This window comes from Musca domestica, unplaced genomic scaffold (assembly GCF_030504385.1).
Source record: "Musca domestica strain aabys unplaced genomic scaffold, Musca_domestica.polishedcontigs.V.1.1 20, whole genome shotgun sequence".
In the NCBI taxonomy this organism is placed as follows: domain Eukaryota; kingdom Metazoa; phylum Arthropoda; class Insecta; order Diptera; family Muscidae; genus Musca; species Musca domestica.
The window spans coordinates 8810776-8837441 of NW_026712250.1; the positions used below are offsets into that span (position 1 = coordinate 8810776).

The 26666-nt window shown below is 36.3% G+C and overlaps 1 protein-coding gene across 1 annotated transcript in view; it reads left to right on the forward strand.

Annotated features, from left to right (window-relative positions):
- LOC101896608 (alpha-actinin A) overlaps positions 1-14406 on the forward strand; it is a 47842-nt gene extending 33436 nt beyond the window's left edge. Inside the window, exons 2-6 of the mRNA XM_059122514.1 lie at positions 4423-5368; positions 8416-9268; positions 10224-10367; positions 12967-13176; positions 13381-14406. Of these exons, the coding sequence (XP_058978497.1) occupies positions 5366-5368; positions 8416-9268; positions 10224-10367; positions 12967-13176; positions 13381-13553 (1383 nt within the window). The 5' untranslated portion in view covers positions 4423-5365 and the 3' untranslated portion in view covers positions 13554-14406. The remainder of the gene's footprint in view (positions 1-4422; positions 5369-8415; positions 9269-10223; positions 10368-12966; positions 13177-13380) is intronic.
- The last annotated feature ends 12260 nt before the right edge of the window (positions 14407-26666 follow it).

Here is a 26666-nt window from a genome sequence, read left to right on the forward strand (position 1 = left end):
TTGCAGGTTTTTCTCATCTCACCCTGTATTTACTATTTCAGCTTCTTGGTTTACATTTTCAATCATAGCAATATTTATGGTGAAACAATTCTAATTTTTCTGAATTATAATCAGACGACAGCAAAAACAGAGGTGACTGATTTTGACATTTGTGTTCGCATGCGTGCGAGGAACGCAAAAGTTAGGCTGGAAATACATAAAGAACATATTTGGCTGGCTTAAGTCATCGGCTGGCTTCTTTGTAGATGACCAAAGGAGTTTTTTAGGTTGACTTAGTTCGATTTTGGCCCTAGGCTCCTTTGTTCATTTCCGACGAAAGCCAGCCGATGACTTAAGCCAGCCAGATAAGCGCTTTATGTATTTCCATCCTTACACCTAAATGCTTTCATTATTGTTCGCTTTGATGTTCGTACAATTTCTCGTTGTGATGGATTTTAGTGGAACGGAAATCAGCTGTTTGTCGTGTAAAAGGTGTGCGAACGTATTCTTTCGATATCATGGAATAGGCTGTAAATAAGCTGTCAAACATGGCAGAAGAATATAGGTAGACACATCGACCCAGCTGCTGGGACAATGAACTGTCAAACCAATTTTGAAATTGGAAAAAATGTCGAATGAAAAATTATTGAAATTTGTAAAAATTGTTGAAAAACGCGAATAATTATAACCTCCGAATGGCGTCGTATAAGAAAACATAAAAATCTACTTATATTTGAAAACATTTATTTTTTTTTTTGGCATATCAATGTTCCCAAGCCAAAGACCTAAAATGGTAAAGACTAGACAAAATGCATTCTGAGCAGATGGTTTGTGGCTATACTACCTTGAATAACAGCTCATGACAGAGGCATGTTAATATAAAAACACACAATTATAGGAAAGAATGACAAATAAAAGTTTGGATAATCCAAAATATTGGTCTCGAAATTTTATTCCATATACCTTCCCAAATAATTGCATGCTGCCTTAGCGGTTTAAATTGCTTAACATTGGTAACTATGTTGTTACGATATCATAACAACAGAGGTATTTTTTACAGGGTTGCCATATTTTGACTCTGTCTTGTCCCATCTTTATACTTCTATGTCTTTGCCCAAGTCAGCTTTAGGGTGAACAAGGTCGATATTGAACTAAGTAAAAATAAAACTCTTTTCTTCTTTTAAAAAGGCAATGACTTAAACCCATGGTAGAAGAAGATATGTAGACGCATCGACACAGCTGCTGGGACAATGAACTGTCAAACCAATTTTGGAATTGAAAATGTTGAATGCAAAATTATTTAAATTTGTAAAAATTGTTGAAAAAACGAGTATTATAATATCCTCGCAATGACGTTGTATAAGAAAACATATAAAAATCTACTTATATTTGAAAATCATCTACCTGTATTCTTCTACCATGCTGTCAAATCACTATACCAAGGATAGACACAAGTTAAGGGGCTATCAGACGGAACGCGTTTTAAATATGTGCACACATTCGGTGTATTTTTTTTATTTTGGTGGCAAGCTGAACTAGATTTTCGGCTATGCGAGCGGTTCTGTTTATTGCAAGCAATTCGCATATTCCATTCACAATAATATTAAATTAATTCACAATAATTTTAATAATTATCCATGTCAGAAGAATAAAGGTAGACGCATCGACACAGCTGCTGGGACAATGAACTGTCAAACCAATTTTGAAATTGAAAATGTTGAATGAAAAATTATTTAAATCTGTAAAAATTGTTAAAAAAGGCATGTCCTATTGGCGTCGTATTAGAAAACATATAAAAATCTACTTATATTTGAAAAAAAAAAAACATTTAAAATTATTTGACATATCAATGCTCCCAATCTTTGATGCATCTACCTGTTTTCTTCTGCCATGGAATTCTCTTCATTACAGTTTATAGCAAAAAAAAAGTCGCAATAAAATAAATCCACATCCAATCTTATGAAAATGTTAATTTAGATGTTATTTGCTTTGGGTTTAAACTAGCTACGCACTCATTTACCTTTCATTCATCTGAAAATGATAGACAGCCAATAATTCATTAAGATGATAACAGGCAATTTTCCATAAAGATGGACGGACGTAAATTGTCAACTTTATTACTGTTCATATTTGGTGTGTGTGTGTGTGTGTGTGTGTGTGTGTGTGCGTTGTGTAAAGTGTCATTTATCGTCAGCACTTCATTTAGTTGCCCTTAAACGATACATTATTGCTGGAGGCAATGTCTTTCATAATTATTATCACCATCATCATCCATGCTACAAAGTAGGAAACTGCTCTGAATGACCATAAGGACACCATATTGATTCATTAAAAATGTAGCCAATCGCCGAGTGTTACATAAAAGCGTTCAATATTTTCCTAATTGATTTTTAAATTATTAAACGACAAATGAAGTGTAGTTGTGCGGTGATGCTGAGCATCAGATTAAAATTATGAAATGAGATTATCATTTCTCAATGGATAATTGAGGGGTAAATTTTGGGGAAATGACAAGAGCTAAATGAAGTTTTGAACAAAAATGTTAGGTATATACAGGGTGAGATAAAAAATCCGTAACAAAGTCAAAGGCCATAGTTTTTACATTTTTTTTTCGTTAAATTTTATTGAATGAAAGCAAAAATGTCGGAAGTAGTATCAAATTTTAGAATAAGTTTAGATTTATTCGAATTGGTAACCTATGGCACGAATTATGTAAGTTCAAGCGATCTTTGAATACCCTCCACCATTTAGAACGAATTTGGCAATTTTCAAAAAAATAAAATCCGCTAAAAATTCTGTTAAAATATTAAAAATACCGAATGTAGCCGTTATATTAGGGTCTATATGACGACGTGGACCTGCATAGGCAACTTTTGTCATAAACCATTACAATATTAAAATGCGAAACTTGATAAAAAAAAGTTCTGTGAATAATGTAACCAAAATCGAATATAGGGAGGTACCGTTTTATGGGAGCTATACGAAGACGTAGACCTGCATAGGAAATTTTCTCTCACAGGCTGTAGTGTTCATTACGAACTTCAAATACCAAATTTGAAATAATTCCGGCGAATAATGTCCATAAAATCATTAAAATACCGAATATCGGGAGGTACCGTTATATGGGAGCTATACGAAGACGTGGACCTGCAGAGACAATTTTCTGTCGTAGGCTGTAGTATCCATTACGAACTTCAAATACCAAATTTGAAACGATTCCGGTGAATAATGTCGCTAAATCATCAAAATACCGAATATGGGGAGGTACCGTTGTATGGGGTCTATACCAAAACGTGGACCTACATGGCCCAATTTCAATACCAAAAGTTTTGCAGACCTAATATACATTTGAGTAAAATTTTATCCACTTACTTCAATTCGTTCGAAAGTCAGAGTGATTTCCACAGACGGATAGACGGACGGACATCGCTAAATCGTTTTAGAATTTTACGCTGATTACATGGCAGAAGAATACAGGTAGATGCATCAACGCTTGGGAGCATTGATATGTCAAAAAAAAAAAAGAAAATAATAAATGTTTTTCAAAAAAAAAGTAGATTTTTAAATTTTTTCCGTCGTCATTCGGAGGTTATTAAAATTCGCATTTTTTCAATAATTTTTACAAATTTAAATAATTTTTCATTCAACATTTTTGATTCCAAAACTGGTTTGACAGTTCATTGTCCCAGCAGCTGTGTCGATGCATCTACCTATATTCTTTTACCATGGCTGATTATGAATATAAATTCTTTGTTGGGTCTAAAATGTATATTTCGAGGTGTTACAAACGGAATGACAAACTTAATATACCCTCCATAGAATGGTGGAGGGTATAAAAAGCAGTGGTGACAGAGTCAATAGTTATTCAATATTACGTTTCCCCCAATACGGGCTTTTACATTTCAAGAACAAATTGGGCGAAATCAACTTTTAATTGTTGAATAAAAAATCGAGCTACATATCCCTGTATAGCGCAGCATTACATTTCTGGTTGATGGCAACGCTGCCTCCATGTGATGATTGTTTGTTGGCAATGCCACAAGCAATGAAAGCTTGATTTTATCATTATACAAATAGTTTTATTGCAGAAAAAACGTAATAAATAAAAATATTTATAGAAAAAAAAAACTTAATTTATGAAAAAAAAAATACCTTTAATTAATAAAAATTATTTATAAAAATACTTAATTTATAAAAAAATCACTCTAAATTCCCAAAAAAAAAAATATTTTTTTCCTTTAAAACTCTCCACATGTGAAAACTTCATTATTACACCTTAAAATGCTCCCTATGTGAATCAGGAATGTAATAACAGATTTTTCATACCCAAAAACTCTTCTACTCCTTCCATCTCCTGTCCACATTACTAAATTTTATTAAAAATAAATATCTACTATTCTCCATTAAATTCGATTTTTTTTTTCAAATTCCATTCCTTTTCAGAAAAAATCTCATGAGCAACGGAAGTAAAATCAATCAAAATATGCAAATCCTAAATTGAAGAAGTCAGTGATTTTTGGGGCACCTCCACCTGGGAGAAAAATATACAGGCCACCCAAACGAAACCAACGAACGAACGAACTGCAGAAAACCATGCCAAACCAATGTTAAGCTACAAAACCAATTTTGTAAATGTGAAATTGGAATTCAATTAAATTTTTAATACGACATCAAAGTTAACATACATTCACACTATCCGTGTGAATGTGGTTAAAGCATACCACCTACACACACACCCACACCTACACCCAAATCCATATGTATGTCCTTGCATAAATTTTCCGTTTTGAAATTCGGTTAAAAAAGTAATGAAAATTGAATGACACATTGAACGGCAGCAATGCAAAGCAACAACAACAGTAGCAGCAGCAGCTTTACAAAAACTATTAACGGTACAAATACAAATACAACACACACAGCTCCAATTGGTTGTGAGCGCCAAAGAGACGAAGAAAAAGCAGAGAGTACATGGCCATAGACACATGTTGAAGCACTGCATTGACAATTAGTTAAATATTTATATATTGACAATCAAGTGGTTGGTGGTTGGTTGATGAGCGACGGCCGTTATCGTTTTTTCGTGAAAAAAAAACCATTTAAGCAAATTTATTTAACGGATTTGTGTCCCTGTCCCCCCCAACTGCTCCACTAACAACTCACTGTCAACAAGTTCAGAGAGCGAAAATCCTCATACTGTCATTGCAGTTGTCGCTGTCATCTGTTTGGGTAATTGCATTAAGTTGAAACGTCATTCCAGTGCAGTGGACACTTCATTGTCAGCCAACGAAATACCATTTAGACCGCCAAGTTGGAAGGAAAACGGCTTTTTTCAGCAGTTAATAATTTTTTCGCTGGTTCAACATTTGCCAGGGAAATCAAACATCTAATGGTGAGTATTAAAGTGGGTAATTTATTTTTCAATACTCATAGAGTTCCATTTGGTGAACATGAAAAGTGAAAGGCAATGAAAACAGAGTAAAGGTGAGAGTACATAAAAGGTTTTTTTTTGACTGGTTTCTTCGTAGAGCAACAAAGGACCATATACCAAAGTAGAGAAATCATTAGAATGCATTTAGGGCATGGTAGAAGATATATAGGTAGACGCATCGACACAGCTGCCGGGACAATGAACTGTCAAACCAATTTTGGAATTGAAAATGTTGAATGAAAAATTATTTAAATTTGTAAAAATTGTTGAAAAACGCGAATAATTATAACCTCCGAATGACCTTGTATAAGAAAACATATAAAAATCTACTTATATTTGAAAAAAAAAAAAAAATACATTTAATTTTTTTTTGACATATCAATGCTCCCAAGCGTTGATGGATCTACCTGTATTTTTTTCTGCCATGATTTAGAGTATTTTGTTGTTCGTATTTATTTTGGGTAATCATAAATAAAGATCATAAAAATCGACTAAGCCAACTTGGTTACACTGTCAATGTATGTACTTGAAAATACAGGGTGAGATAAAAAAATACAAAAAAAACTAAAGACATAATTTTTGCATTTTTTTTAAAAAAAGAATTATTGAATGAAAGCAAAAAATGTCGCATATAGCATCAAATTTTAGAATAAGTTTAGATTTGTTCGTATTGACCATGGTACAATAAAGAGGTAAGGTAGAGCTCACAGCTGATTACAATTTTTTTTCTAAGTGTGCCCGACTTCTGCCAATTTTGTGTATGTATTTATTGATTTGAAAAATAAAAACAGAATATTTTCAAAATCAATGATTGGAAGACGTGTAAATTGCGAGACGCGCATTGAAGCTATTCCCTAGTTTTGCCATGGAATTGAAAGATAGAACTGTTCAGATCATATTTTTGAAAGAAAATCCAGGCATTTCATTCATTAAAAAAAAAAAAAATGGGGAAAATATTGAATAAATGAAAACAATTTATTATATTCAAAATTGACAGGAAGCGGGCATAGCCTCAGGGTTGTATTTCTGTAATTTTTCGAAGCTGTTCTACCTCCTTCTTGTACCATGGTATTGACCAGCTTTGGCACGAATTATGGCCTTCAAACGGCCAATGAAACCGCGTCACATGCTGCCCGAATGTTGCTCTGCGGTATTTTTTGGCCCATTCCCGGCGAAGCGCTTGCTTTAAATTTCATTGAATGAAAGCAAAAAATGTCGGACAAAGCCTTAAATTTTAAAATAAGTTTAGATATGTTCGAATTGCTCACCTCTGGCAGGAATTATGGCCTTCAAACGGTCAATGAAACCGCGTCACATGCTGCCCGAATGTTGCTCTGCGGTATTTTTAGGCCCATTCCCGGCGAAGCGCTTGCGTAAATTTCATTGAATGAAAGCAAAAAATATCGGAAATAGCATCAAATTCTATAATAAGTTTAGATTTGTTCGAATTGGTCACCTTGGGCACGAATTATGGCCTTCAAACAGCCAATGTAACCCAGTCACACGCTGCCCGAATAACGCTCTGCAGTATTTTGGCCCATTCCCGACGAACCGTTTACTTGAGGTGATCGACACTTTGGTATTTTTATTTTTCCAAAATTCTCCAGACACAATAGTCCAGCGGATTGGTATCCGGAGATTTTTTGGTGGCCATTGGGCACTGGAAATGAAGCGAGGGACACCTCATTTGTAACCATTCTTGGGTGGCGGGTGCTAAGTGCGATGGTGCTGATGAGGTGCTGTTGGAATGTCCAAGGTCTGCGGCCAAAATGTTTGAGTGCCCAAGGCTTTAATGCACCCTCAAGAAAATATTTCCCCGATAATATTCGGAGTTAATTCTGATGCCACGGTCGATTAATACGAGCGTAGAGCGACTATCAGCTGTTATGGCGGCCCACAACATCAACATGGCCGGCATTTGAGTTCTGGTGGCCAACCGAAGATGCTAATTTTCAGCTGACCTCTTTGGCAAGTAAACACTGCTGGACAACAAATGTCTTCTCATCGGAGCTCATCGGAGAAAACCAAATTCGCCACTTCACCATTTTCGGCCAAGCGATGCAACTCTTTAGCTCTTTTGAGTCGTATATTTTCTTTCTGTTGCGGTGTAAGTTCTTGCACTTTTTTGCAATTTCAATGGCTTTACCCCGAGCTCATTTTTTTTTCAATATTTGCCGAAAGGAATATTGTGATATGTTCAGGTCATGAGACATTTTTCGGCCGCTGCGACGCGGGTTCCTTTCCTTTCGAACTACGTGTTTCTGGATCTTATCACTTCAGTTACGGTGAGAATACATAAAACGTTTCTTTGACTGACTTAAGTCATTGGCTGGCTTCATGGCAAAAGAACAACGGAGCGTAGGGCCAAAATCGAACTAAGTCAACCTATAACTCTTGGCTCCTCCACGAAGAAGCCAGTCGATTACTTAAGCCAGTCAAAAAAGCTTGTTATGTACTCTCGCCTTTACATTTTCTGTATGCCATAAATTTTGAGCCCGAAATTGTATTCCAGTGATGTTTTCAATTATTCGGAAATATTAAAACAACTTAATATTAGTGTCTATGTTTTTACGATATAATAACCACAGAGGTAAATGACATCCGGCGGGTCAAATTTTCACTGTGACAAATCATATCTTTATAGTTCTATGTAGCAAGAAGCCAGCTGTAGGGTGAACAAGGTCGATATTGAACTAAGTGAAAATAAAACGCCTTTTTTTCTTTCTCCTTTTTAAAAGACGATGACATAAAACCTTTTATGTATCTACACCTTTATTCTATGTGAATCTGCCCTATGAGTACTTATATATCTCTTAAGGAATACACAAAAGCCTTTTCTGACTAGCTTAAGTCATCGGCTTCGTTCGATTTTCGCCCTTCGCCTCTTTGTTATTTTCCGAAGAAGTCAGCCGATGACCTAAGCCACTCAAAAAAAAAAAAACGTTTTATGTATTCTCACCTTTGCCTTTATTACCTTATCACAAAATGCATACTTACTTCCATTGCAGACACGTAATACATCTGTAAGTGTCGACGACACTTCTGAAGTATTGACAAATGTTGAACAGTTGACTCCGGGCGCCAGTGCCGGCGCAAACAGTAGTCTACAACAACAGGCGACAGCAGAGAACCCTGAAGTATTGCCAAATTCAAACTCACAAAATGCACAGAGCACCTCGATGGCGGTGATGGCAACACCGCAAACATTGCCGCTAGAAACTTCAGACACAATGACAACGCCAACAAAGGGACGACGGCGACGTTCGCCGCGACATAGAAAGAAAACCCCAACGAATTTCGATTCGACCAATAATAAATCGGAATTGGATAGCGGCAGCAGCATTAGACAGAGTAGTAGATATCAACGAACACCCAGGACTGCATCAGATCCCGATACAGATTCATCATGTGATTTCAATTCAAGTCAACGACGCCGAGGCGGCGCAGCTGATGGCACTGGGGAACATAGGCAAAGACGACCTTATCGAGACATACCCAATACCATAGTAACATCGGTCGAAGAATATGCCGAGGATATGGTTTCCGAGGACAAATACAATTACAACAATGGCAATGAATCTCAAAATTCTGAGGAATATGATGATGACGATGAAGAGAGTGTTACAACGGAATCCGACAACGATGTCGATGTGGATAATGAGGGCAATGACATTGAAGTGGAAGAGATTGCCGATGATTTTGAAGTGACTTCTTCGACAGAACAAAATAAACGTAAACCAAAGACTAAAACGGTTAGCAAACATAAAACGAAAACACGTCAATTTTCAAAGCAACGAACGCCGTCAAATGAATCATATGAGGCGGCCGGTGGTCGGATAATATCGAAAAGTCAAATGCGAGGTAAGTGTGGAAATAAAATGGAATTTTCTTTTCAAATTCAGCTTGAGGAACCAAGAAAAGATAAATAATCGAAGGATCAAAAAGATGTAAAGGTGAGAATTCATAAACCGCTTTTTTGACTGTCTTTTTCGGAAAACAATAAAGGAGCGTTGGGCCAAAATCGAACTAAGTGAACCTAAAACTCCTTTGGTCCTCTACGAAGAAGCCAGTCGATTACTTAAGCCAGTCAAAAAAGCGTTTTATGTATTCTCACCTTAAGGCAAAAAATTTAAGGTGACGGCACATAAGCAGCTTGGCATCAAAGCTTGGCATATTAATGTAAAATTATAAAGGGAGACGACAGCAGAATTTAAATGCGGCTCTGGCATCACTTTATGATATGTTACAAAATATGCCATGCGAAGACTTCAAGCTGCTTATGTACTCACACCTTTAGTGTCATCATCAATTCGACTCTCTGCTTGAGAAGCTCACGAACAACCTGGCGTAAAATTCAGTTGAGCGCCTCACTGAAATGAGCTGCCGAACTAGTTCTTATACGAAGAAGCCAACTAATGACTTAAGGTGAGAATACATAAAAAGCCTTTTGACTGGCTTAAGGTGAGAATACATAAAACGCTTTTTTCACTAATAAAGAGCGTAAGGCGAAAATCGAACTAAGTCAACCTCAAAACGCTTTTTTGACTAATAAAGGAGCGTAAGGCGAAAATCGAACTAAGTCAACCTAAAACTCCCTTTTTCCTCTACGAAAAAGCCAGCTGATGACTTAAGGCCGTCAAAAAGGGCTTTTATGTACTCTCACCTTTAAGCCAATCAAAAAAAAAAAAAAGAGTTTTATGTGTTCGATGTCCCAAAATTACGCATTTTATAGAAATTGGTCCTTCGAGAATAAGCCATTTATTTATTTGTTTAGGTTATCAATTAAATTTCTTCCTTACATTTTATTCGCTTTCAGAATTTCGAGAAGCATTTCGCCTTTTCGATAAGGATGGAGATGGTTGCATTACAAAGGAGGAGCTGGGTACGGTTATGCGTTCACTGGGTCAATTTGCACGTGTCGAAGAGCTGCAGGAAATGTTGCAGGAAATTGATGTAGACGGTAAGTAGTAATGAAGAATGACCGAGGTAGAGCAGGGCAAATACATACCTGCTGGCTTTTGTTATGGGCAATATGTGCTAAAATTACTGGCCAGTTACAATACAGGGTGAGATTGAAAAAACTGGCAACCAACTTCAGACTGCTGTCATTTCTAAGCCACTCATCCGACAGCTATTAAAATTATTCCAGAGACAGCTAGAGATATTGTTTAGAAGCGTACAAAGCGAATTTTGGTGAGAATTTTCCAAAAAAAAAGTTATTCGTGATGAAATTCAGGTGTGATTTCTTTATATTTGGCTGGAGAACCATAAGTGGCTATCGTTAGAGCACTCCAGCATTTAAATGTGAATAGATCTTTTGTGTCTCGTTCCATCGCTCGTTATCGTGATACTGGTAGCATAGGCTGACGACGTCAGGGAAGTGGACGGAAGAAAACAGCAATATCAGCAGAAATGGTGCGAAAAGTAAAGAAGCGACTTGATCGAAACCCGCGTCGCAGTGGCCGAAAAATGGCTCGAGAACTAAACATATCGCAAAATATTCCATTCGGCAAATATTGAAAAATGAGGTCGGGATAAAGCCATTGAAATTGCAAAAAGTGCAACAACTTACACCGCCACAGAAAGAAAATAGACGACTCAAAAAAGCTAAATAGTTGCTGCGCTTGGCCGAAAGTGGTGAACTGCCGAATTTGGTTTTCTCCGATGAGCTCCCAACAAAATGCTCGGGTTTTCTTGCCAAAGAGGTCAGCTGAAATGTGCACCTTCGGTTGGCCACCAGAACTCAAGCGCCGGCCATGGTGATGGTGTGGGCCGCCATAACAGCCGATGCTCGCTCTCCCCTCATATTAATTGACCTTGGCATCAGAACAAATGCCGAATATTATTGCGAAAATATTCTGGAAGGTGTATTTAAGCCTTGGGCACGCAAACATTTTGGCTGCAGACTTTGGACATTCAAACAGGTCTCAGCACCATTGCACTCAGCACGCGCCTCCCAGTGGAATGGTTCCAAAATGAGGTTCCTTGCTTCATTTCCGGCGCATAATGGTCATCCAAAACAGGATACCAATCCGTTGGACTATTGTGTCTGGAGTATTTTGGAAAGCAAGGTTGGCACTAAACCAAATACAAAAGTGTCGATCACCTCAAGCAAGCGCTTCGCCGAGAATGGACCAAAATACCGCAGAGCAACTTTCGGACAGCGTGTGACGAGGTTTCATTGCACGTTTGAGGGCCATAATTCGTGCCAAAGTTGATCAATTCGAGCAAATCTAAACTTATTCTAAAATTTGATGCTATTTCCGACATTGTTTGCTTTCATTTGAAAAAATTAAAAAAAAAAAAATGTAAAAATAATGGCGTTTGACTTTGTTGCAGTTTTTTTTATCTCACCCTGTATGTGCTTTACTCATGTATTTCACATGTATCACACGATATGTGTAAATTTTACATTTGGAAAATTTTACATTACACATTTCGTCTGAAAGAGCCTTTAAAAGCTTACCTTTTTTGGTTTTGTTATCCATTTTGATTTTCACAAACGTAAACAATTTGTTAACAGCTGATTGATTTTCTGCAGCGTTGCCATATGACATTTTTTAATGCAAAAATCTAAATTCATAAATAGAAATAAAAAAAATTTCGTAGAAAACAAATGTAAATTGAACAATTTGCCTTGATTCTTCTACCAAAAAATGAAAGCCGCTAACATATGTCAGAAAAAATCTTGAAAAAATAAGGCTGGAAATACATAAAGAGCATATTTGGCTGTCTTAAGTCATCGGCTGGTTTCTTCGGAAATGAACAAAGGAGCCTAGGGCCAAAATCGAACTATGTCAACCTAAAACTCCTTTGGTCATCTACAAAGAAGCCAGTCGACGACTTAAGCCAGCCAAATATGCGCTTATGTTATTTCACCCTAAGACATCGGCTGGCTTTCTCGTAAAAGAAAAAAGGAGTTTTAGGGTGACTTAGTTCAGTTCCTTTACGAAAAAATCAGTCGGTGTCTTATAATAGGAAAATGCTCTTATGTATTCTCACCTCGTTATGTTTAAACCTCTTTAGAATTAAACATTTATGCATGGCAGAAGAATGCAGGTAGATGCATCGACGCTTGAGAGCATTGATATGTCAAAAAAAATTCAAATATTTTTTCAAATATAAGTAGATTTTTATATGTTTTCTTATACTACGCCATTCGCGTTTTCAACAATTTTTACAAATTCAAATAATTTTTCATTCAACATTTTCAATTCCAAAATTAATTTGACAGTTCATTGTCCCAGCAGCTGTGTCGACGCGTCTACCTATATTCTTCTACCATGCTTTTATGTTTGGGTTCACTCAATTGAACAAGTGAACTAGGTGAACTAGTTCTTGTTAAAAATTTAAAAATGTCATTGATTTCTAATATTAATAAAAATTTTTAAGGCCGCTCTCAATTTTGGTTAAGTTGGCGGGAAATATTTATATGAATTATCAGGTTTAGAATTCTGACGTCTTTTTTTTTTCTTTTTTGGCGACTTTTCTTGCATGACTTTTTTTGAACTAAATGAATGCCATATTTCTGACCATTAATAAAACCTTGTTTAAAATAGGCGATGGAAATGTTAGTTTTGAGGAGTTTGTGGATATTCTCTCGAATATGGCCTATGAAGATAAGTCTGGTCTCTCATCGGCCGATCAAGAAGAACGTGAGTTGCGTGATGCCTTTCGTGTGTTCGACAAACATAATCGTGGCTATATAACGGCATCGGATTTGAGGGCCGTTTTGCAGTGTCTGGGAGAGGATTTAGATGAAGAAGAAAGTAAGTAAAAGAGAAAAAAACTTGTCAACCATAAAATGTTTACCCTTTGTTTTGCAAAGCCAATAAAATATTTAGCATATTCTTGACCTTGCAGTTTATGAAAATATCCATAAAGTTTTTTTTAACAAACTTTAACTAATAAAGTTTCGTTTTTATTTTTGCATATTTTTAATTTCTCCTCCCACCATCCACCCACCCACACAGTTGAAGACATGATTAAGGAAGTCGATGTTGACGGTGATGGCCGTATTGATTTCTATGAATTTGTTCATGCCTTGGGCGAGCCGGAGGACTCTCAAGAAAACGACGAAGAAGAAGAGAACACCACATCACCATTGCCAACACCAAAATCGAATGTTTCCATAACATATGAATAAATTTGAGAAATTCGGGAGAAAGAGAGAGAGGGAGAGAGGGGTTAGAAGAGCAGTCAAGTTAACTCATTTGAATACACTTGCAATTCAAGCCAAGGCAAAACGACACGACGAAGTAGAAGAAGAAAATCATGCAAACAAGGAAACACCATAAGAACTAACCCAAAACCAACCAACACAACCAATATAAGGAATAAAAGTAATCAAAATTTAAATGAATATCAAACTTTTTTTCTAAAAACCACTTAGCTTCAATATAAGAAAAATTAAAAAAAAAAAACAACGTCAACAAGAGAAAACATTTTTTTAGAAACTAATAATGTGTGAACTTTTTTAAAGACTCTCTACGTAAGAAATATAAAATGGATAACTAATTTAGATTTTAGAAAACACATATCCGAAAAATCCCCAGTCTTTTATTTCATATTCCAATGTTTAACATTTTGCAGACTAAACTTCTATTTTCGATAGCATCGTATCTTTGCAGAAAAGTTTCCAAGGGAGAAAGGTTGTTATCGACAACTTTTCTACACCGAAAAGCTGTTATCGACAACTTTTCTACAACGAAAAGTTGTTATCGACAACTTTTCTATAACGAAAAGTTGTTATCGACAACTTTTCTGCAACGAAAAGTTGTTATCGATGACTTTTCTGCAACGAAAAGTTGTTATCGACAACTTTTCTACAACGAAAAGCTGTTATCGACAACTTTTCTACAACGAAAAGTTGTTATCGACAACTTTTCTGCAACGAAAAGTTGTTATCGACAACTTTTCTATAACGAAAAGTTGTTATCGACAACTTTTCTGCAACGAAAAGTTGTTATCGATGACTTTTCTGCAACGAAAAGTTGTTATCGACAACTTTTCTACAACGAAAAGTTGTTATCGACAACTTTTCTGCAACAAAAAGTTGTTATCGACAACTTTTCTGCAACGAAAAGTTGTTATCGACAACTTTTCTATACAGAAAAGTTGTTATCGACAACAGAACAATTGTTATCGACAACTTTTCTAGGCGGAAGAGTTGTAATCGACAACTTTTCTGGTCGGAAAAGTTGTTATCGACAACTTTTCTGGGCGGAAAAGTTGTTATCGACAACTTTTCTGGGCGGAAAAGTTGTTATCGACAACTTTCCTGGGCGGAAAAGTTGTTATCGACAACTTTCCTGGGCGGAAAAGTTGTTATCGACAACTTTCCTGGGCGGAAAAGTTGTTATCGACAACTTTCCTGGGCGGAAAAGTTGTTATCGACAACTTTCCTGGGCGGAAAAGTTGTTATCGACAACTTTCCTGGGCGGAAAAGTTGTTATCGACAACTTTCCTGGGCGGAAAAGTTGTTATCGACAACTTTCCTGGGCGGAAAAGTTGTTATCGACAACTTTCCTGGGCGGAAAAGTTGTTATCGACAACTTTCCTGGGCGGAAAAGTTGTTATCGACAACTTTCCTGGGCGGAAAAGTTGTTATCGACAACTTTCCTGGGCGGAAAAGTTGTTATCGACAACTTTCCTGGGCGGAAAAGTTGTTATCGACAACTTTCCTGGGCGGAAAAGTTGTTATCGACAACTTTCCTGGGCGGAAAAGTTGTTATCGACAACTTTCCTGGGCGGAAAAGTTGTTATCGACAACTTTCCTGGGCGGAAAAGTTGTTATCGACAACTTTCCTGGGCGGAAAAGTTGTTATCGACAACTTTCCTGGGCGGAAAAGTTGTTATCGACAACTTTCCTGGGCGGAAAAGTTGTTATCGACAACTTTCCTGGGCGGAAAAGTTGTTATCGACAACTTTCCTGGGCGGAAAAGTTGTTATCGACAACTTTCCTGGGCGGAAAAGTTGTTATCGACAACTTTTCTAGGCGGAAAAGTTGTTATCGACAACTTTTCTAGGCGGAAAAGTTGTTATCGACAACTTTCTAGGCGGAAAAAGTTGTTATCGACAACTTTTCTAGGCGGAAAAGTTGTTATCGACAACTTTTCTAGGCGGAAAAGTTGTTATCGACAACTTTTCTAGGCGGAAAAGTTGTTATCGACAACTTTTCTAGGCGGAAAAACTTGTTATCGGACAACTTTTCTAGGCGGAAAACTTGTTATCGACAACTTTTCTAGGCGGAAAACTTGTTATCGACAACTTTTCTAGGCGGAAAACTTGTTATCGACACTTTTCTAGCCGGAAAAGTTGTTATCGACAACTTTCTAAGCGGAAAACTTGTTATCGACAATTTTCTAAGCGGAAAACTTGTTAGCGACACGACAATTTTTCTAAGCGGAAAACTTGTTATCGACAATTTTTCTAAGCGGAAAACTTGTTATCGACAATTTTTCTAAGCGGAAAACTTGTTATCGACAATTTTTCTAAGCGGAAAACTTGTTATCGACAATTTTTCTAAGCGGAAAACTTGTTATCGACAATTTTTCTAAGCGGAAAACTTGTTATCGACAATTTTTCTAAGCGGAAAACTTGTTATCGACAACTTTTCTGTACCGAAAATTTGTTATCGACAACTTTTCTGTACCGAAAACTTGTTATCGACAACTTTTCTGTACCGAAAACTTGTCATCGACAACTTTTCTGTACCGAAAACTTGTCATCGACAACTTTTTTGCCGAAAAGTTGTTATCGACAACTTTTCTGGGCGGAAAATTTGTTATCGACAACTTTTCTGGGCGGAAAAGTTGTTATTGACAACTTTTCTTAGCGCAAACATTACATTTTCCTCAAACTATTCTTTTCGCAACATAGAAAAATCTTAAATCTCCAAACATATCAACCCTAGACTTTATTCATTATCCGTGCACCTTTATTAGAATACATAACCATTTACTCCGGAACGGAATATCAAAATAATAATCCCTTTAAATCTATAAATTTTTATAACTTTTTAACCCACAAAAATGTATCCTTGTACTATAAAAATGTCATACAAATATTGTAACAATTAGTCAAAATATAGTACTTAAATCAAATCTAATATCATGAAATATTAACAATTTTAAATTTAACTAATAATATTATTATAATAATTATACTTACAACTTATGGCATAAACTTACATTCATATTTAGCTCCAACTTGACATAATGATTGGCTTTTAAAAATATTTAATTCAAATTAAATTGATAAAAATATGATAATATGTAATAATTTCGATAAATGATTGTAAAAAAACAAATCCAAAATAATATTTAACTTAATTTCAATAAACATTTAAAAGATAATTAACAAAAAAAAATGCAAAAATTTTGTTGTTTTCACTAATATATTGGAAGACGTTCAAAGAGGTAAAGTATTCTTGGCAGGTGTATTATCGATAACATTAAATATTTCTGTGTAGAACAGTTGCTATTGATAACTTTTCGACATGTTCATTTCAAGATGATAATGAAACTATTTTTGCTAGGCAAGCTGTTTGGAAAAACCAAGAAAAAAATCAACATCATTGGATGTGTTTTCTTACTTTTAGAAGGTGCTAAAAATAGTTCATAGTATTGTCTGCGTAATTATTTATTTATTGATCGGTATATACCCTGAATTTTGCTCTGTAATTTGTAGAAGAAAGGTATTTTCCCTAGCTTCATTTCAAGTGATGCAATTCATTAAGAATTTGTTTCGCTCCTGACACAGCATCTGGGAAGCTTTATGAATTAGTCATTATTTGTTCACCAACACTAAAATATGGGCGGCATGGAATTCAAGCCCTAAAATTGTAACTTCAATAGGGATCTATAGTTGCGTTTAATTTTTTTTGTAACCAAACCTCCCCTCCCCGACTATGGCATCAGAAAAAAAAGTGGAAACAACTGAATTGTTAACTGCAACATTGTCTTCCTTGGCATAGTAAATAAGTTGTGGCGGAAAATGTTTATCTGCCCTTTGGGTCCTCCAATGGTATTTTGCATAGATTCAACTTGTTTTTTTGTTTTCTATTTTGTTTCTGTTTACATCTGGTTTTTGCATTGTTATGTTTCCCCCTTTCCGTTCTGTGGGGCCATGACAAATGTGGAAAACCACCAACATGGACATCCAGCAGTCATTGTTTGGGCATAGGTTTACCGAGAAAGACCACAGGAGAGCAAAAAAAAAAAAAAAAAAAGGACAGAACTGAAACATGCTGGGTATGGAAGATTCATGGTAATTTAATGCGGTCAAAATGTTGTTATGTCGAATTGGGTTAACAACATTTATTTGGATTCTTTTAAAAATAGATATTGGAGAACTATTCAAAATGGCAAAACACAATCATGTTTAGAATAAATAGTGAGAAAATCAAGGTGATTTTCGGGAAGGTTACAGGTTAGTTTGAAATGTGAATGTCAATTGGTTAGAAATTGAAGTCGTTTAGAGGAACTTAATTTAGTTTGTAATTTGGCGCTAGGGTATGGGATATATGGGGGTAAGTGGTCCACAAAGTGTTTTAGATGTGGAAGAGCTTATATCGACAACTTTTCTAGCCGGAGAAGTTGTAATCGACCACTTTTCTATACAGAAAAGTTGTTATCGACAACTTTTCTATACGGAAAAGTCGTTACCGACAAATTTTCTATGCAGAAAAGTCGTTACCGACAAATTTTCTATGCAGAAAAGTTGTTATCGACAACTTTTCAATGCAGAAAAGTTGTTATCGACAACTTTTCAATGCAGAAAAGTTGTTATCGACAACTTTTAAATGCAGAAAAGTTGTTATCGACAACTTTTCAATGCAGAAAAGTTGTTATCGACAACTTTTCTAGGCAGAAAAGTTGTTATCGACAACTTTTCTAGGCAGAAAAGTTGTTATCGACAACTTTTCTAGGCAGAAAAGTTGTTATCGACAACTTTTCTAGGCAGGAAAGTTGTTATCGACAACTTTTCTGGGCAGGAAAGTTGTTATCGACAACTTTTCTGGGCAGGAAAGTTGTTATCGACAACTTTTCTATGCAGACAAGTTGTTATCGACAACTTTTCAATGCAGACAAGTTGTTATCGACAACTTTTCTATGCAGACAAGTTATTATCGAACACTTTTCTATGCAGACAAGTTGTTATAGAACACTTTTCTATGCAGAAAACTTGTTATCGATAAATTTTCAATACAGAAATGTTATTATCGACAACTTTTCAATGCAGAAAAGTTGTTATCGACAACTTGTCTATGCAGAAAAGTTGTTATAGATAACTTTTTTGACCCGAAAAGTTGTTATAGACAAATTTTTTGACCCGAAAAGTTATTATCGACAACTTTTCTATGCGGAAAAGTTGTAATGGACAACTTTCTATGCGGAAAAGTTGTAATCGACAACTTTTCTGTACCGAAAAGTGGTTATCGAGAACTGAAAAGTTGTTATCGAGAACTGAAAAGTTGTTATCGACAACTTTTCTATGCAGAAAAGTTGTTATCGACAACTTTTCTATGCAGAAAAGTTGTTTTCTATGCGGAAAAGTTGTTATCGACAACTTTTCTATGCGGAAAAGTTGTTATCGACAACTTTTCTATGCGGAAAAGTTGTTATCGACAACTTTTCTGAGCGGAAAAGTTGTTATCGCCAACTTTTCTATGCGGAAAAGTTGTTATCGACAACCTTTCTATGCAAAAAAGTTATTATCGACAACTTTTCTATACCGAAAAGTTATTATCGACAACTTTTCTATACCGAAAATTTATTATCGACAACTTTTCTAGGCGGAACAGTTGTTATGGACAATTTTTCTAGGCGGAACAGTTGTTATCGACAATTTTTCTAGGCGGAACAGTTGTTATCGACAACTTTTCTAGGCGGAACAGTTGTTATCGACGACTTTTCTAGGCGGAACAGTTGTTATCGACAACTTTTCTAGGCGGAAAAGAATGTTATCGACAACTTTTCTAGGCGGAAAAGAATGTTATCGACAACTTTTCTAGGCGGAAAAGTTGTTATCGACAACTTTTCTAGGCGGAAAAGTTGTTATCGACAACTTTTCTAGGCGGAAAAGTTGTTATCGACAACATTTCTAGGCGGAAAAGTTCTTATCGACAACTTTTCTAGGCGGAAAAGTTCTTATCGACAACTTTTCTAGGCGGAAAAGTTGTTATCGACAACATTTCTAGGCGGAAAAGTTCTTATCGACAACTTTTCTAGGCGGAAAAGTTCTTATCGACAACTTTTCTAGGCGGAAAAGTTGTTATCGACAACATTTCTAGGTGGAAGAGTTGTTATCGACAAGTTTTCTACGCGGAAAAGTTGTTATCGACAAATTTTCTACGCGGAAAAGTTGTTATCGACAAGTTTTCTACGCGGAAAAGTTGTTATTGACTACTTTTCTACACCGAAAAGTTGTTATCGACAACTTTTCTGCACAAAAAAATTTGTTATCGACAATTTTTCTATACCAGAAAGTTGTTATTGACAACTTTTCTATACCGAAAAATTGTTATCGACAATTTTCTACACCGAAAAGTTGTTATCGACAACTTTTCTGGGCGGAAAAGTTGTTATAGACAATTATTATATACAGAAAAGATGTTATCGACAACTTTTCTATATAAAAAATTTGTTATCGAGAACTTTTCTATTCAGAAAACTTGTTATCGACAATTTTTCTAGGCGGAAAAGTTGTTATCGACAACTTTTCTAGGTGGAATAGTTGTTATCGACTACTTTTCTAAACCGAAAGTAGTTATCGACAAGACAATTTTCCAAAATTCTCTTTTATCGACATTTTTTCTATTCAAAAAACTTGTTATCGACATTTTTCCTATACAGAAATCTCAATAATTATTAATATTTAATTTAACTTCATTTTGGATGATCTGTATAACGTATCAGAATATCTCTCCGTTGCCCTATAATTTTGCACTCCTTTGATATATTCTAATTTAATTTTTTTAATTGTCAAAAAAAGCCCTGCCATGTAATTTAAGTTTATCCTTTGTGTTAAAATTTCCTTATTTCTTTTTTTAAAAATGACCAATGTTTGTTTTCATTTGAAACCTCAAATACCCAAGGGATACGAATGCATCGCCCTCCCGCCCCCTGGCCAAAACAATGAAATATTTCCATCCAAATGGATTGAAGTAGTTTGCCAACAAATTGAGTTCATTGAAAAAAACAACTCCATTGTTGCTGTCAAATGAAGACGATTGAGAGACTTATATCCATTGATTGCTCTATTCCCGGCGGGGAAGGTTGCATCATGTGTTGCAATCTGCAATGTTAGTTAGGATAACAGTACAAAGATGAAATTGTATGACGGAGAGAAATAGCATTTGAGTATATGAAGGAGAGAAATAGAGTATTAAACGACAACAATAAAGTATATGAAAGAGAAAAAGAGAGTATTGATAGTGAAACGGGAAATATTTTATGTATTTTAAATATCGATTTTTATTTATCGATCTACAGAAAAGAAATTATGTATCGACATAATTTCTGTATGAAAAGGTTGTTATCGATAATTTTGTTCTCTGTTAAAGTAAAATTTAAAATATTCTCCAGAAATAAATAAATAAATAAATTTCAATAAAAAGTCCTTATGACATTATTATGAAGCGCCCATTTACCTCCCTAATGCCTTGGCATTTTTTCGTACCTCTCAACATCCACATGCAATTATCTCCGCTGGAATTGCTTGAAAGTTTCTTCTCCTTTTTTTTGCTTTCCTTCTGCTTTGCTCGTTGCTGTGCGCGCCAAGACAAAAGACGCATTAAACTTTAATGACGACAAACTGTGAGTGCGAATGGTATCCTTGCAAAAAAGGCACTCAACTATGGCCAAGGAATTCGGCAGCAAAGGAAGAGATAACTTTAAATCAATGCTATTAGGGAACATTTTCATTTCAATGAAGTAAAAATTGCAAAAATACTTTTCAGTTTTATTTTCAGTTTTTTTTTTTTGAGAATATTTTAATATAATTAAATGGAATGAATTTTAATTGAAGTGCAGAGCACTTTGGGTAAAAGAGAGACGGAAAATAGTGAAGTGGCAAGTGTAGGTGTCTTGTAATCTCGAGAATATTTCAATTGACACCTTGGACAGGTTCTCGATTTAAATGTCAATATTGAGGGTGATAGTTGGGCGTTTAATTGGGGGGTGGTAAATGGAGACAAAATTTGGCAGGATATTCTTCTTAAAGTCCAATTCATTTAAGAAAGACACTACAGGATGATATGAAACAAGTAAAAAAGCTTGAATACCCTCCACCATTTGGAACGAATTTGGCAATTCTCAAAAACAATAAAATCCGTTAAAAATTCTGTTAAAATCTTAAAAATACCGAATGTAGCTGTTATATTAGGGTCTATACGACGACATGGACCTGCATAGGTAACATTTGTCATAAGCCATTACAATATTCAAATGCGAAACTTTAAAAATTTATTTATGATTTAGCTGAAATCATCAAAATACCGAATATAGGGAGGTACCATGGGGGTCATAAGACGTGGACTACCACAGATGAATTTCTGTCATAGGCTGTAGTACATATTGCGAACTTCAAATATCAAATTTGAAACAATTCCGTTTGATAAATTCGCTAAAATCATCAAAATACCGAATATCGGGAGGTACCGTTATATGGGGGCTCAACGAAGAGATAATTTTCTGTCTTAGGCTGTAGTATTCATTACGAACTTTAAATACCAAATTTGAAACAATTCCGGTTAATAATATCGCAAAAAATCATCAAAATACCGAATATCGGGAGGTACCGTTATATGGAGGCTATACGAAGACGTGGACCTGCGCAGACAATTTTCTGTCATAGGCTGTAGTATCCATTACGAACTTCAAATACTAAATTTGAAACAATTCCGGTGAATAATGTCGCTAAAATCATTAAAATACCGACTATCGGGAGGTACCGTTATATGGGGGCTATACGAAGACGTGGACCTACATGGCTCATTTTCTGTTTTAGGCTGTAGTATCTCTTTCGAACTTCAAATGCCAAATTTGAAATAATTCCGGTGAAAAATGCCCTTAAAATCCTTAAAATACCGAATATCGGGAGGTACCGTTATATGGGGGCTATACGAAGACGTGGACCTGCACAGACAATTTTCTGTCATAGGCTGAAGTATCCATTACGAACTTCAAATATCAAATTTGAAACAATTCTGGTGAAAAAATTTCCATAAAATTATTAAAATACCGAATATCGGGAGGTACCGTTATATGGGGGGTTTACGAAGAGGTGGACCTCCACAGACAATTTTCTGTCGTAGGCTGTAGTATCTATTACGAACCTCAAACATAAAATTTGAAACTATTCCGGTGAATAATGTCGCTAAAATTATTAAAATACCGAATATCGGGAGGTAGCGTTATATGGGGGCTATACCAAAACGTGGACCTACACGGCTCATTTTCACTAACAAAAGTCCTGCAGGCATAATATACATTTGAGTGAAATTTTATCCACCTACTTCAATTCGTTCGGAAGCTAGAGTGATTTCCACAGACGGATAGACGGACGGACATGGCTAAATCGCCATGGAATCTTATGCTGATCAAGAATATATATTCTTTGTGGGGTCTAAAATGTGTATTTCGAGGTGTTACAAACGGAATGACAAAACTGAATATACCCTCCATAAAAAATGGTGGAAGGAATAAAAAAACTGCAACAAAGTCAAAGGCCATAATTTTTAATTTTTTTTTTAAATTTTTTCGAATGAAAGCAAAAATGTCGGAAATAGCATCAAAATTTTAGAATAAGTCCAGATTTGTTCGAATTGATTACCTTTGACACGAATTATGACATTCAAACGGACTATGGAACCCAGTCACACGCTACCTGCCCGAATGTTGCTCTGCGGTATTTTTTGGCCCATTCCCGGCGAAGCGCTTGCTTGAGGTGATCGACACGTTGGTTGGTTATTTGGTTTAGTGCCAACCTTGCTTTCCAAAATACTCCAAACACAATTGTCCAACGGATTGGTATCCGGAGATTTTGTGTTGGCCATTGTGCGCTGGAAATGAAGCGATGAACCTCATTTTGTAACCATTCTTGGGTGGCGCGTGCTGAGGGCGATGGTGCTGAGTCCTGCGGCCAAAATGTTTGCGTGCCCAAGGCTTTAAGACACCCTCCAGAATATTTTCGCGATAATATTCGGCATTTATTTTGGTGGCCATTGTGCGCTGCAAATGAAGCGAGAACCCTCATTTTGTAACCATTCTTGGGTGGCGCGTGCTGAGTGCAATGACGCTGAGTTCTGTTGGAACGTCCAAGGTCTGCGGCCAAAATGTTTGCGTGCCCAAGGCTTTAATATACCCTCCAGAATATTTTCCCAATAATAATCGCCATTTATTCTGATGCCACGGTCGATTAATCGGCTGTTACGGCAGCCCACACTATCACTTACCATGGCCAGCGCTTGAGTTTTGGTGGCCAAGCTGCCTCAGCTGACCTCTTTGGCAAGTAAACCCGATCCTTTTGTTTGTTTACAAACTGCTGGACAACGGATCTCTCATTTCTCTCATTTTTTTCTCATTTCTCATCGGAGAAACCCAAATTCGGCAGTTCACCACTCTTGGCCAAGCGAAGCAACTCTTTAGCCCTTTTGAGTCTATTTTCTTTCTATTGCGGTGTAAGTTCTTGTACTTTTTTAGAATTTCAATGGCTTTAGCCCGAGCTCATTTTTCAATATTTTCCGAAGGGAATATTGCGATATTTTCAGCTCACGAGCCATTTTTCGGCCACTGCGATGCGGGTTTCGATCAAGTAGCTTTTTTACTTTTCGAAGCATTTCTGCTGATGTTGCTTTTTTCTTCCGGCCACTTCCTAGACGTCGTCGGGCTAAGCTACCAGTAACTAGCGATGGTACGAAACACAAAAGATTTTGTTCACATTTAAATGCTGGCGGGCTCTGACTATAGCCACTTTTGGTGATTCTCCAGCCAAATATAAAGAAATCACACTATCTCGCTCGGATTCCTTCACGAATAACTTCTGTTCTGGAAAATTCTCACCAAAATGCTTTGGTACGCTTGTAAACAATATAATGAGCTGTCACTGGAATAATTTTAACCTCTGTCGGATGAGTGGCTTAGAAATGATAGGAGTCTGAAGTTGATTGCAGGTTGTTTCATATCATCCTGTATTTTTTATTGCCATGTCCTGTTTTAAAGCCTTTATTTTTTTAAGGACACCATTTAACTAAACACATATCCCGTAAAAGCAACAGTCTGTAATTTTCTGTTTTTTTTCTGCTTTTTTTGCTGACCTCCAAAGGGGCCGTTTAAGACAAAAGCTCAAACACGGAAACGTTTGAAGGCATTGTCAAAGGCGCTAAATGCCAGCGCAACAGAACATCAAGGTTTCAATGCAAACATTTAAAAATGCTAAATGTTTTGGGTGTAGAGGAGGTTCCCCCTTTTCTTCCGTCCCCCCTCCCCTCCCCCATTTTGAAATAAACTACCTTTGACATTAGCATATCTTTCGTTGGAAACTCAATTTTGTTGAAATTGAAAGCTGCTTAAAATTTTTAAGCCACAGACATGGCAACAAGCTGTTACATTCTCCGATTTTTTTTGTTTTGATTGAAAAACGACCTTCGCCCACTGAAGATGCTCTCTGCTGGAGTGGCAATTCATTTCGGTGTTCATTTAATTGAAATGTTTTAATTGCGTCAAAGAAGGTGGGGGAGTAGGTGGCCAGAGTAATTATCATCATGGCTGGTGGAATGTTTGGACAATTTGGTGGTATCTTAAATAGAGCTGAATGGTGTTATAAAAAAAATTGTTATCGATTTTTTTTAATAGAAAACCTGTTATCGCCCTATTTTCTACAAAAAAAAAAAAAAAAAAAAAAAAAAAAAAAATGCCATGTGATGCAGACCCGTTCAATAAGGGAAAATTTTTATACCCCTCGAGAGGGTATATATCATTCGATACGGCCAAAACGTGTCTCATCGAAATAACGGTTTTAGATCCCATGGTCTCTTTGGAGCAAATCCGTTTCAGGACATTTGGAGTCGATCTAGCGATGTCCATCCGCCTGTCTGTCTGTGTGGCTGATGCGCACAATAACTCTCAAAGAGAGTATCCGATTTGATTCAAACTTGGTACATCGTAATATTATTGTCAAACTTATGATCGAGTACGGAGATGGACAATATCGCTACACTCCTTCTGGTACCTCCCCCCCACAAAATTTCAACATTTCAAAGAAAATAATTTACTGCACAGAAAGAGAAAGTATAACCCTTTTTTGCTCCAACTTTGCAAATCCTAATGTTTCCATCAATGCAAGGTCAGGTGCGAAAATGAACAAAATCGCACCACTCTATCAAGTACCTCTCCCACACAGGGTCGAAATTTTGAATAATTGTAACTCTTATAAAATGTAATTCGAGAGTCCGATTGTCTTCAAATTACACACATCACAATATTTTTATTAATCCAAGGTCTGGTGTGAAGATGGAAAATATCGGTCCACTCCTTCTGGTACCTCCCCCTACAAAGGGTCAAAATTTTGAATATTCATGAAGCCCATAAAACACGAAATTAACATCCGATTCTATTCAGACTTGGTACATCTCAATATTTCCATCAACACATGATCTGTTATGAAGATGGTACAGATCGGACCATTCCTTCTGGTACATCCTGCACAAAGGGTCAATGTTTCGAATAACGAAAACGATCATAAAATCCAAAATAACCATCCGGATCTCTTCAAATTACACACATCACAATAGGTTTATTAACCCATGGTCTGGTGTGAAGATGGAAAATACCGGCCCACACCTTCTGGTACCTCTCCCACATAGGGTCAATATTTTGAATATTCATGAAGCCAATAAATCACGAAATTAACATCCGATTCTATTCAGACTTGGTACATCTCAATATTTCCATCAACACATGATCTGTTATGAAGATGGTACAGATCGGACCATTCCTTCTGGTACATCCTGCACAAAGGGTCAATGTTTCGAATAACGAAAACGATCATAAAATCCAAAATAACCATCCGGATCTCTTCAAATTACACACATCACAATAGGTTTATTAACCCATGGTCTGGTGTGAAGATGGAAAATACCGGCCCACACCTTCTGGTACCTCTCCCACATAGGGTCAATATTTTGAATATTCATGAAGCCAATAAATCACGAAATTAACATCCGATTCTATTCAGACTTGGTACATCTCAATAT